This window comes from Rhinolophus sinicus, linkage group LG01 (genome assembly GCF_036562045.2).
Source record: "Rhinolophus sinicus isolate RSC01 linkage group LG01, ASM3656204v1, whole genome shotgun sequence".
In the NCBI taxonomy this organism is placed as follows: Eukaryota; Metazoa; Chordata; class Mammalia; order Chiroptera; family Rhinolophidae; genus Rhinolophus; species Rhinolophus sinicus.
Window position 1 is genome coordinate 2,515,461 of NC_133751.1, and position 12,964 is coordinate 2,528,424.

The window sequence follows — 12,964 nt, forward strand, 5'->3', positions numbered from 1 at the left end:
CCCAGCTACATGTGACACACGTGTGTGTGTGTGTGTGTGTGTGTGGTGTGTCCCCACAACTTAGAGGGTTCTGGCAGACCATCGAGTCTGTCTTATTTTCCCAAAGACTTAGGGACCCTGAGCAGAGAGGGTAGGACCTTCCCAAGGTCACGATGTGTCATAGCATTTGCAGCTCTGTCGCTTCTGCCTGCAAAGCTGTCCCCATGCTCTGGCAGCTGGTGTCCCCCAGCAGGTGGGCTGTCGGGAGGACAGCAGACGAGCCTTCTTGGAGCAGGGCCCCACTGGGCAGTGAGGAGAGGGGAAGGGGAACCCTCTCTCAAGGGTCTCTCCGGGGTGTGGCAGTGCCTCACCCAAGTGGCTGGACACCATGAGAACCAGCCCTCCTCTGGCTCAGCAGGGGCACAGCAGAAAAGTCAGAGGCCAAGCTTGGCCAACACACACCAGAGGTGGGGGCAGCTGGGTGTGGTCTGAGAAGCCGCTGTGGCCCTGCTGTGACACAGGGGGAGCCCGTCTACGCGGCCCCACATTTCCTGACATGGAGACAGCTACACAATCCAACGTCAAGCCAGACAACCCTGGCTGCTTGAGGGGAGGTATAATGCACAGCTTTTTTCCTGCTTCTTTAGACTCTTCTGAACTTCGCAACTTTTATACAATAAAGGTGATGAAGAGTTAAAAAGAAAACCAAAACAGTGACCTGCAGATTGACTGACGATGGCTACATGGAAGCAAGTCTGAGACAAGCATCTTCACACAGAGGGAACGGCTCAAGTCTGGCTCAACCTGTGTCCCCATCTGTGCAACACTCCCCCTCCCCTCCCCCCGAACCCTTCCAAAGGAAGGGTACACGCACCTGGGAGTTCTGGATCCTTATTGTACCAGGGGACAGCGCCTGTGTCACTACTTGACCTTGAGGAGTCACAACTGTGACAGGCTGATAAACTGTGCCACCTCAAAAAGGAAGAAAAAAATTAAATTACATTCAAATGTCAGTGATTTAAAAAACCAATCTTCTCAATATACAATGGAAGGAATAAAAACTGTAGTTTGAGAAGCTTTTTACTTCATTTCAAATGACCAACACTTTGCTCGCTGATTTGTGCTCAGGCCCATGGGGGGGGCACTGTGCCCACGGGCAGCCCTGTGACCCTTAGAGGCAGACAGGCGGCATAGGGCACGGTCGGCTCCGAGGTTGCACCCTCTTCCTTCTGCTTGCCTCTGTTTTCTACTCTCCCCAGTTAGCACGTATCAAAGGACCTGGCCATAGGCATTAAATGGCAACTTACTACAGTTATTTTTTTGATTAAATGTGCTTTATTTCCCGGTGGAGGATTCCCTTTGTGCTGTCCTGTGGGGTTTTTTGGGGAAATCTCTCTCCCTCCTTACGTGCCCCGTCCCATTTTCATGGTGGTCGTGTGCTAGGGAATGCTCAAGTGTGTCCCCTTCCTGGGGTAGTTCTTATTACACAAGTAACACCGAGACTAAGATTGCATTTTTATGTGCTTGTCATCAATTAAGGACGCAACTTAAGATTTTCCAGGTGCTGCTAAGAGCACAATTAAAAAACGTTATTCGAAAATTAGAATTGGGTTTTGCTTTATAGTTCCAACTCCTATATAAAACCTTGCTTCCCAGTATGTTTTGGTAGGGAACACAATTTGCATCAAGTGTTTGTTACTGAGAATTAACAAGAAACAAGCACTCGAGAGCTGTCGATGTTGGCACTCCTCTTAGGGAACTGTTATTGACTAAAAATTATAGAGGGAGCCAGAAAATGTACACACATTTTAAGAAAGGTAAAAACTATTAAAATTGGAATAATATATACTGGTAACAACAGATGAACACAAGTCACGTGTGACGTCTGCAATGCATCCAGACACTGCTGATGATGGTGAACTCCTGCTTGAGCAACGCTGACCAGTGTCCACGTGTACACATGTTCAGCACCCCCGGTATTTATACATGTCTCCGTTCTACTATAAAGGACTTCTGCAAAAGCTCCAGGGAAAGGTGTCCCTTTTCCCATTGCCGTACCTGCCACGGTTGCCATGGTTACGTTTCCCTGTTGCAGTGCGGAGGCTGGCACCACGATTCCCTGGGGGCTGAGGGTGCCGGTGATGGCACTTTGAATCTGCTGTAGGTCAGAAACACACCAAGAAGGGATTCTTAGAAAACAGAACACCCGTGTTCACAACTTCAAAACAAGCAGTTTAATGGCCTCAGAAGTACAGGAAAGATGCTTGAGGCAAAGAGCACAGTCAGATGACAAGCCTTCCACAAAGCACGCTTTGCGTATCTGGAAACCGAGAGATGCAAAGCTGGCTGAATATTAAACATGACGATCAGTACCGAGACATTAGCTTCAGTTTGGCTTCCAACATACTATCTTTCATCTCATGACATGTTAACCACACGTTAAGGTCCCAGAGGTATGACTAAGAGACCAGAACTCCCTAATACCATCGCACCCCTTTCCATTCAGTGTGGCTCAGACTCTTGATTTTCTAAGAACCGAAGCCTCCTGGACAGGACGAGTATTTTCAGAAGATGATGCCACAGGATGGGGAGGTTCAGGGCGGTGCAGGGTCAGCCCCGCACCCACACAGCTCCGCACTGCCCTAACTGCAGCACTGCGCCCATCTGAGCCCCGCCTCCCTGTGTGCTCATGTGTGTGGAGTGCTGGGGCTGGGCCTGGCTTGCAGCACGCTCCATGGAAATGTTTGTAAACACCACATCAAAGATTCTACTCATCAGAAGTTAGATCAAATGGGCGAATTCACCCACTGACCGTGATGGCTGGATTGGTGGTTGGCAAGGGAACAGATCTCCGCACCTGGCATCTAGCATGGGGTCTGGCACACGCAGGCACCCATATATTTGAGCAGTTACGTAGCATAAGTGGTTATCATCCAGAGACGACTACTCTGTGGGTTAGTAGTGAGCTTACAATGTGCATGTGTAAGTGCTGGCAGGTACACGTAAAGTCTGCCACATTGGTCAAAGTAAAAGTAGAGCCATCCAAATTAATAATTCAAGCTCCCATATCAAGAACCCAGACAGGTGGCCGGTTAGCTGAATTGGCTAGAGCATGGTGCTGGTAGCACCAAGGTTGCTGGTTCAATCCCTTCATGGGCCACTGTGAGCTGTGCCCTCCAAAAACAAAAAGAAAAAAAGAACCTAGAGAAAGAGGAACAAGATAAAACCAAAGCAAGCAAAAGGAAGGAAATAATAAAGATCAAAGCAGATAACAATGAAACTAAAAAAACAACAGAAAACAAAATCAATGAAAAAAGAGCAGCATTCTTTGAAAAGATCGATACATTGATAAACCTCTAGTAAGACTAACAGAAAAGAAGACTAGTAAGACTAACAGAGACAAACTACCGATATCAGGAATGAAATAGGAGACATCACTACAGACCCCACAGACATCAAAAGGCAAAAAGGGAATACTTCGAACAACTCGACACACATAAATTTGACATTGTAGACAAAATCCAACACGAAGTAGATAATATGACCAGCCCTATAACTATTAAGGAAACTGAATTCGTAATTTAGAAACCTTCAAAAAAGAAATCTCCAGGTCGAGGTAGTGTCACTGAAGAATTCCATCAAACATTTAGAGGAAAATTAATACCGATTCTGATAATCTCTCCCAGAAAATGGAAGAGAGGGAACTATTCTCCAAATTGTTTTTTGAAGCTTGTATTATCTTGACATCAAACCTAGACAAAGACTGTTCCAGAAAAGATAACTACAGGCCAATATCCCTCAATATAGACACAAAAATTGCTTCACAAAATATTGCCAAACAGAATTCAGGAATCCATACAAAAAGAATTATGTGCCCTGACCAAGCGGAGTTTATTCCAGGAATGCAAGGATTGTTCAATATTCAAAAAAAAAAAAAAAAAAAAAATCAAGTAATGTAATCTAACTTATTAACAGGCAAAAGAAGAAAAATCACATAATCAGGGGCAGTTGGATGGCTCAGTGGTTAGAGCGTGAGCTCTCAACAACAAGGTTGCCAGTTCAATTCCCGCTTGGAATGGTGGGCTGCGCCCCCTGCAACTAAAGATTGAAAACGTCAATTGCACTTGGAGCTGATCTGCGCCCTCCACAACTAGATTGAAGGACAGCAACTTGGAGCTGATGGGCCCTGGAGAAACACACTGTTCCCCAATATTCCCCAATAAAATTTTTTAAAAATTACATAATCATATTAATCCATGCAGGGAAAGCATTTGAGAAAATTCAACATAATAAAAACTCTCAGAAAAATAAGAATAGAGGGAATTTCACCTTGATAAAGGACATCTAGGGAAAAAATACCATTGAAATTAAAAATAATAGTGAAAGCCAAACACTTTTCCCATAAGACTGTGAAAAAGCAAAGGATGCCTGCTGTCACCAATCCTATTCAGGATAGTACTGGACGGTCTCGCTAATGCAATAAGGGAAGAAAAGGAAATAAAAAGCATATAGATCAGAAAGGAAGAACTAGATCTGTCCCTATTTGCAGATGACATGATTGAATAGGTAGAAAATCCTAAAGAATCTATAAAAAGGACCTTCTAGAACCAATAAGTGAGTTCAACAGGGTCATTGGATACAAGAAAAACATTTAAAAAATCAAGTGTGTTTCTGGGGCAGCTGGATGGTTCAGTTGGTTAGAGCGCGAGCTCTCAACCACAAGGTTGCCAGTTCAATTCCCACATGGGATGGTGGACTGCGCCCCCCACAACTAAGACTGAACTTGGAGCTGAGCTGCACCCTCCACAACTAGACTGAAGGACAACGACTTGACTTGGAGCTGATGGGCCCAGAGAAACACACTGTTCCCCAATATTCCCCCAAATAAATAAATAAATAAAAATCAAGTGTGTTTCTATATATTGGCAAAGTTAATACCACTTTACAATTGCTCAAAAAATAAAATACTTGGGAATAATGCTAAACCACATGTGTAAAACTTACATGTTGAAAACTGTAAAACTCTGATGAAAGAAATCATAGAATAAATAAATGGTGTAAGTAAACATACCATGTTTGTGAACTGGAAGAGTTAACATAGTAAAGATGTCAAGTCTCCCTAAAATAATACATAGGTTTAATGCAATTCCTACCAAAATCTCGCTAACATTTTTTTTAGACAAGATTATTCTAAAAGTTATATGAAAAGGCAAAGGAACTAGAAATAGCTAAAATGTTTTGAAAAAAATAAAGTGGGAGGAATCAGTCTGTCCAATTTTGAGATTTATTATACAGCTATAGTAATCAAGACTATATCGTATAAATACATAGATCAATGGAACAGAACAAAGGACACAGAAATAGACCCTATAAATATGCCCAACCGATTTGTGACAAAGGTGCGAAAGCAGTTTAATGTAAGAAGGACAGCCTTTTAAACAAATGATGCTAGAGCAACTGGCACCTCCAGAGGCACACAAATGAAACTCAGCCTAAACCCTCACACTTCATACAAAGGTTAACTCACAATGAGTCATGGATTTACAAGTGTAAAACATAAAACTTTCAGGAAAAAATAAGAAAATCTTGGGGACCTCCGGGGATAGGCAAAGAGCTCTTATATTTGACACGGAAAGCATGACTCATGAAAGGAAAAGTTAATAAACAGGATTGTCAATATTTAAAAATGTTGAATAGAGTCTAGAAATAAATCCTCACTGATACGATCACTTAATGTACAACAAAGGAGGCAAGGATGAAGAATGGGGGAAAGACAGTCTCTTCAATAAACGGTACTGGGAAAACGGAACAGACACACGCAAAAAGATGACACTGGACCACTTTCTCACACCATCAACAAAAATAAACTCAAAACAGATTAAAGAGGGCTGGCCCAGTGGCTCAGGTGGTTGGAGCTCCGTGCTCCTAACTCCTAAGGCTGCCGGTTCGATTCCCACATGGGCCAGTGGGCTCTCAACCACAAGGTTGCCAGTTCAATTCCTCGAGTCCCGCAAGGGATGGTGGGCAGCGCCCCCTGCAACTAAAATTGAACACGGCACCTTGAGCTGAGCTGCCTCCCGGGTGGCTCAGTTGGTTGGAGTGCGTCCTCTCAACCACAAGGTTGCCAGTTCGATTCCTCGAGTCCCGCAAGGGATGGTGGGCAGCACCCCCTGCAACTAGCAAGGGCAACTGGACCTGGAACTGAGCTGCGCCCTCCACAACTGAGACTGAAAGGACAACAACTTGACTTGGAAAAAAGTCCTGAAAGTTCACAGTGTTCCCCAATAAAGTCCTGTTCCCCTTCCAAAAAAAAAATGGATTAAAGACTTATATGTAAGACCCGAAACCATAAAATCCCTAGAAGCAAACGTAGGCAGTAAACTCTCTGACATCACTTTTAGCAATATCTTTTTGGATCTGTCTCCTCAGGCAAAGGAAACAAAAGAAAAAATAAACAAATGGGACGACATGAAACTAAAGCCTTTTTGCAAAGCGAAGGAAACCATCAACAAAATGAAAAGACGACCTACTAAATGGGAGAAGACAGTAATTAGAAAATGGGCAAGAGACACGAGCAGACATTCTCGCAAAGAGGATGTACAGATGGTAAAGAAGCCCACACAAAGACGGTCAGTATCATTAGCCATCAGGGAGATGCAAAGCACACCCACAGCACAGTGTGACCGCACACGACCAGAACGGCTAAAACGTAATCGTAGTTCAACATGAAGGAACCTTGAGGACATTACAATGGGTGAAAGAAGCCAAACACAAAAGGACAAATGTGGTATGATGTCCCTCAGATATGGTCTCTAGTCGTCAAATCCAAAGAGACAGACAGTCAATGGTGGTGCCAGGGGTTGGGGGAGGGCAGAACGGGGAGCCAGTGTTTTAGTTTGGGAAGATGGAAAGTTCTGGAGATAGATGGTTGGTGATGGCTGTACAACAGTGTGAATGTGCTTATAACCACTGAACGGGGCACTTAAAAAACAGTTAGGATGGTAAATTTTATGATACGTGCATATTACCACAATTTTTAAAAATATATGCTAAAAAAAGAAAAAAAGCCAGAAATGGCTGGAACTTATCCTCCAGAAACATGGGGTCCAGGGCACAGATCAGGGCCTCGCTGCATTCAGTACACAAAGCCAGGGGAGCTGTCTGTCTGTCTGTCTGTCTGGAGAGATCTCTCCCAGCCCGGGCCGAGGTCAGAGACCAGGAGGACGGTTGAGCAGGACAGCCATGAAGGCAGCCCCGCGACACTGCTGAAAGGGTTGGTGGCCTTGGGAACCAACACTTCCACCCTCACCGGTGTTACAATAACCAGGAAGTAGAGCGGGACCCAAACATAAATACCTGGGACTGGACAGGGGAGTACGGGCTTCCAGGTTCTCCACTCAGGAGAGTCTCACTGTTCATTTTTGTTTTTAGACAAGCAATGTATCGACTGCAGAAGTCTTTGCAGAGTTCGTTGACCTTTTCCAGCTCGAGAAGATGAATACGCAAAACCTGGATGGCTTTTACCATCTAGAAGCAGAGAAAATGAAGACTTTCAGGCGAGAAAAGGCAGCATCATGCTAAGTTATAATGATCACCGTATAACAGTTCTTAGTTATCAGCCTGAACACTGTGCAGCCACTGCCATCTGTGCTGCAGAAGTGGAATGGCATCAGACATCACACAAAATGGCAAATCATTCCAGCCCCCCTGACCCGTGGTTTGGCATTTCGACTCCGTCTGCTGTGCAGACAAAAGGGACATTTCTGGTGCCGACCTCGGCAAGTCCAGTGCCAGGACCAGCCAGCCTCACCAACTCGCACCTACCCCTCATTCTGCTCCTGGTTCTTCCTCCATGAACGAGGAGGAATCTGTACCCACCTCATGGCAAGTCTTAACTTTGATGAAGTTCATCTTATCACCTCTGCCTTTTATGGACATGCTTTTGCTGTCAAGCCTAAGAACCCTTTGCCTAGGCCTAGATTAGCCCTAGACATTGAAGATTTTCTCCTACGATTTTTCTCAGTGTTACAGTTTTACATTAAGTCACTGAGTCTGGGGTAATTTGTCCCACAGCAGTAGCTAACTGACAGTGATAACCTGCCTGCAAATCCACAACCCAAAGCTCAGGTCCTTCCTGTGACCTTGGTGTGGCAATTCCCACGAATCTGTGGGATGAACCACTGGTAACAAGGATTGCCGAGCATCAAGCTTTGCTGTGACAGCAGTCAGGAGAGCCTTGTCCCTGCCAGCCTGGGACCACTCTGGCTGCTCTCGCTCCTGCTCCCCACTCACTGATGGCAGAGAGAGCTTCTGATCCTCAGCCCAAAGGTGCAGGTGCTATTAGCCCCATTCAAAGATGAGGAAACAGACTCAAAGTTAGACAACTCAACTATCAAATCTGTAAGGGCTGAATATGTAATAACACATTTTTAAAAAATAACTAAGACCTGGACAATGTATTCAGGAAAGGTCCCAAGACTCCAGCCCGCTGAGAAGGGCCCTGATGGGGTTTGGTTTGGAAGCCGGCAGGCTCTAGCAGAAACCCAGTGCAGGTGCGTGCCCAAGACCCGGCTGACTGTGCTCCAGGAGACGGAGGGGCACCATTCCCAGGGGTTCAGCAGTGATGTTAACTCCACAGAGAATCCTGAATCTTAGAGCCCGGGACCAGGAGGAGGGCACTCACAGAAGGACCTCGGAGGCAGTGGGGGCCTCATGCCCTTCGGTAAGCCTGTCCCTGCTGTGTGCCCATGGGCCTTTCCATCTCATAAGCTTGTCACCCCCACAAATCAGTGTGAGCCTCCACACAGAGCTGTCCTGGAAAACCATCATGGGTCCATGATCAGGGGAAAGCCAGGTGCTGAAGCTGGGCAGACATGCTGCCTGAGAAGGAAAGCAGGAGAGCATGCCAGCCCTAAGACACCTGTACCAATGTTTAGGGGAGAAGAGAACCCCCATCCACGAGGACACAGGCTCAAACCAGCTTCTCTGGTTATCACAGCAAAGAGCAACTAGAGAAGGCCAGAAGCCATTTGTCACACACACGCTAAAGGAAGTCAGTTCATGAACTGGACGGTTCTCCCCTTCAGCAGACCTATAAACGGTCTGCAGCTCTAACCGGAAGTTTAAAATTTGTTGAACAGAATTTAAGTTCAGAAGACATAAAAAATAAAAACATTTATTTTACTCACTAAATTGTCAGTTTCCGGGTCTTCACAAAAGAAGGGTTTTCCTTCCTTCTCTTGCTTCCTTACAAAATTTTCAATATCCACATCGAAACTGGCAGAAGTTGTGCCTTCCGAGCCCTGCGTGGATTGTTCACATTTTTCAAACAACAAAGCTAATAATGGAAATAGTGGATGCCTGGGGGAAAGAAAAACAGAAAACACGGACATTGTACATTTGCATGAGAATGTTTTGGGATGTATGTACGTGGGGTTATTTGTTGAGATATAATTCACTCAAAGTGTACAGTTCAATGGTTTTTAGCACACCCACGGTCAGTGTCAGGACACTGTCATCACCCCAGAAGAAACCAGGTGCCCTGAGCAGTCGCTCTCCACTTTAGCCCCAAGCCCAGACCCAGGCCACCATGAATCTACTTTCTGTCTCTATAAATTTGCCGTTAGAATGGGACATTTCATATAAACAGAAATCATACAACGTGTGGCCTTTCGTGTCTGGCTTCTTTCACTTAGCATGATGTTTTCAAGGCTCATCAATGCTGTAACAACCATCAGTACCTCATTCCTCTTTATGGCCGAATAATATTCCACTGTATGGATATACCAGTTTTACAGTTTTAAATCCTACATTTAGGTCTATAATACGTTTTGAGTATTTTTTTTTTTTTAACTTTTATTTACTTTAAGAGTAAGTTTTTCCAGGACCCATCAGCTCCAAGACAAGTAGTTGTTTCAATCTAGTTGTGGAGGGCACAGCTCGTAGTGGCCCAGGTGGGGATGGAACCGGCAACCTTGCTGTTAAGAGCACCGCGCTCTGACCAGCTGAGCTAACAGGCTGCCCCTTGAGTAAACTTTTGTATAAAATGTGAGAGTAGGTCAAGACTCTTTTTTTCTGCCTGTAGATGTCTGATTGTTCCAACACCATTTGTCAGAAAGTCCACCTTTTCTCCACTGAAGTGTTTCTGCACCTCTGCCAAAGGTCAAATGAATGACATTTGAGTAGAGTTATTTCTGGGCTCTATCTGTGGCATTGGTCCACAAGTCTAACCCTTTAATAATATCACAATGTCTTAATTACTGTAAGACAGCGATTCTTAAAATCAAATAGGCTGATTCCTTCAACTTTTATTCGTTTTCAAAATTGTTTTAGCTGATCTAGCTCTTTTGACTTCCATACAAAATTTAGAATTAACGTGTATATATGTACAGAAATATCCTGCTAAAACTTAATTAGAACTACATTAAGTCTGTACAGGAGGATTCTAGGAGAACTGCCGTCTTCACTACGTTAGTCTTCCGATTCATGAACATGGTATGTCCTGCCATTTACTTAGGTTTACTGTCATTGCAGCAGCAGCATTTTATAGTCTTCAACATAAAGGTTCTGCATGTGTTTTGTGAGGTTTACACCTAAATTTTTTTTGGAGCTCTTATAAATGTATTTTCTTTCTAATTTCGGTTTCCAATTGTATGTTACTGGTATAGAAACAGAATTTGTTTCTGTGTGTTGCACTTGTAACCTGTGACCTTATTAAAGTCACTTATTTAGTCCTGGAAGTTTTCTGGTAGCTACTGGGATCTTCTATGTAGACAGTCATGTCTTCTGTACACAGAGCCAGTTCTGTTTCTGTTATTGAGCTCTGAATAGTGAACTAGTCTTGCATTCCCGGGATAAACTCCACTTGGTCACTACATACCATGTTTCCCCGAAAATAAGACCTAGCTGGACAATCAGCTCTAATGAGTCTTTAAGCAAAAATTAATATAAGACCCAGTCCTATTATTTTTTGTTGTTGGATTCAATTTGCTAATATTTTTATGTCTAAATTCATGAGGGATAGTTATCCGTACTTTCGTTTGTATGGCTTTGTTATCAGTGATGCTAAGTTTGTAAAACGAATTGGGAAGCATTCTCATCTCTTTTCTATAAGAGATTGTATAGACTTGCTGCTTTTTGCTTCTTTATAATATTGGTAAAATTCTCCAGGAAAACTACCTGGGCCTGAAGATTATTTTTTGTGAGGTCAATTAAAATGCAGATTTATATTCCAAAACTTTTTTTAAAAGATCTTAGGAATAACCTCTTACACTGGGAAACCTCAGCTCAGCAGTTCCTACATCACACCTCACCGCTGCCCAGCTAACAGCTCCAATGCCCCACTTAACAAGGTTTTCTGCTCTTGCTGTTCCTCTTAACCCCACAGGCTTTGCGACCCCGTTACCTATAAATGGCTTGTTTGTCTGCATCCATGGGCGTCTGGGACCCCACAGGCGGAGGGCTCACTCCTTCCACATCAGGTTCAGAGCAGTTGGGGTCCTGCTCTGTTTTTAACTCTGTTACTACTTGCATCTGTGAAAGGGGGAGGCGAATTTGTTACTGAACAGGAAACAAACTGCTACTCACTATTCCATTCTCAAACAGGAATACAGTGGCAATGGTCAACTGCCATATCCCCAACTGGCAACAATACAAACACGTGTCACCCACAAGCTCCTTTGAATTTCATTATGAAATGGCTCAAACAGAGATCAAATTTCCAAACCGTTTAAACACGAGGTTTGACACCTGTGAAATCCTTATGATTTTCCAAATCACACACACTGTCCACCGCTGAAGGGCACCGGGATATACGCAATGGCTGCCTGTTTCTACCTTATCACACCACACTGATAACGCGACAATAAGACAAGGATAAGCAAGCAGTCCAAGCCCTTCTTATCTTATCACAAGCCACTCAGACCCAATATGCTACATGTGCGACAGGGCTGAAATTCTCCCATCCACCCTTAAACTTCGGGAATACATAAACATAAAGCTTTTTTAAATCACTGTATTCAGAAAGCAAAGACCAGCTGTGTTTAAAGAAACAGTATTAAACATAAAAGGAAGTCTTCAAGATGTTATCATTTAAATTGCTTTAAACTAGCTATGTTATTTGGAAGTTAGGTAAAAAGTATTTAAATCCTTAAACATAAAGAATTCTGTTTACAGAAATAAACAAAATCGCTGCAGTAAACTTGCAATTACCCATGAGCAGATTACCCCCCACCTGCCGCTCCCAGCTGCCATGCCTCTGGCCCTCGAGGAAGCAGCATGTTGGGGGCGGGGGGATCCCCAGGCAATACGAGAGCCTGCTGTGGCCCTGCCATGAGCCCCCCTTGACACCGAGGGCTGTGGGAAGCCGAGGGAAGTCCTGCAGGCCTGCACTCGGGCCTTGGGAAATTCCCAAGAAAATATGATTTGGGGCAGACAAAACTACTGGCAATCTGGGTGTCACTGAGGAAATAATGTGAACAATCCTAGAGCTGAGCCTTCTGAGAGCAGCACCATACAGTAGCTAATTTAGCATAACACACTAAAACTGAACCAGTAACCTCACGGGAGTGAAGTATTACTATACGAGCAGCAGGACGACGGATGGTAACGAAAGTGCAGAATAAAACTCCGGCTCTCACTTGTTGCCCATCTTGATAGCTGTCTATGCTTAATGTCTGTGTTGCCATCATGGTTCATGAGTTTTACTATAAAGCATCAAATCATCTTGACTCAAAAGCAAGTGGTGTCTGCAAAAAAGCAGAAAAGCATGAGTTAATCATTAGAGTGCAGTTTTTGGCCCCCTAACACCCAGCATCCATATAATTTTTTAAAGATGTATTTTTACACAGAGAGAAAAACCCATCCTAACCGTGCTACCAGCCAAATCCCACTTGGCATCCCCCCACCTACTCGGTGACCATGGGTTTGTTCTTGCACCCGGGCCTCATGTGCTGTCACATTTTCCAGCCATTTGGATTTATTCATT

General features: G+C 44.2%; 1 protein-coding gene across 7 annotated transcripts in view; it reads right to left on the minus strand.

The window, feature by feature from the left end:
• The window catches only part of PKNOX1 (PBX/knotted 1 homeobox 1), a 50,096-nt gene that overhangs the window by 13,671 nt on the left and 23,461 nt on the right, over positions 1-12,964 (minus strand). For 6 of the 7 annotated variants that reach the window (XM_019745675.2, XM_019745678.2, XM_074324781.1 and 3 more), the window contains 6 exons: positions 12,618-12,725; positions 11,384-11,511; positions 9,168-9,339; positions 7,336-7,506; positions 2,038-2,137; positions 854-951 (listed from right to left, as the gene is read on the minus strand). In XM_019745675.2, the coding sequence (XP_019601234.1) occupies positions 854-951; positions 2,038-2,137; positions 7,336-7,506; positions 9,168-9,339; positions 11,384-11,511; positions 12,618-12,668 (720 nt within the window). In that variant the 5' untranslated portion in view covers positions 12,669-12,725. The remainder of the gene's footprint in view (positions 1-853; positions 952-2,037; positions 2,138-7,335; positions 7,507-9,167; positions 9,340-11,383; positions 11,512-12,617; positions 12,726-12,964) is intronic. The other variant, XM_074324793.1, reaches the window with a different exon arrangement.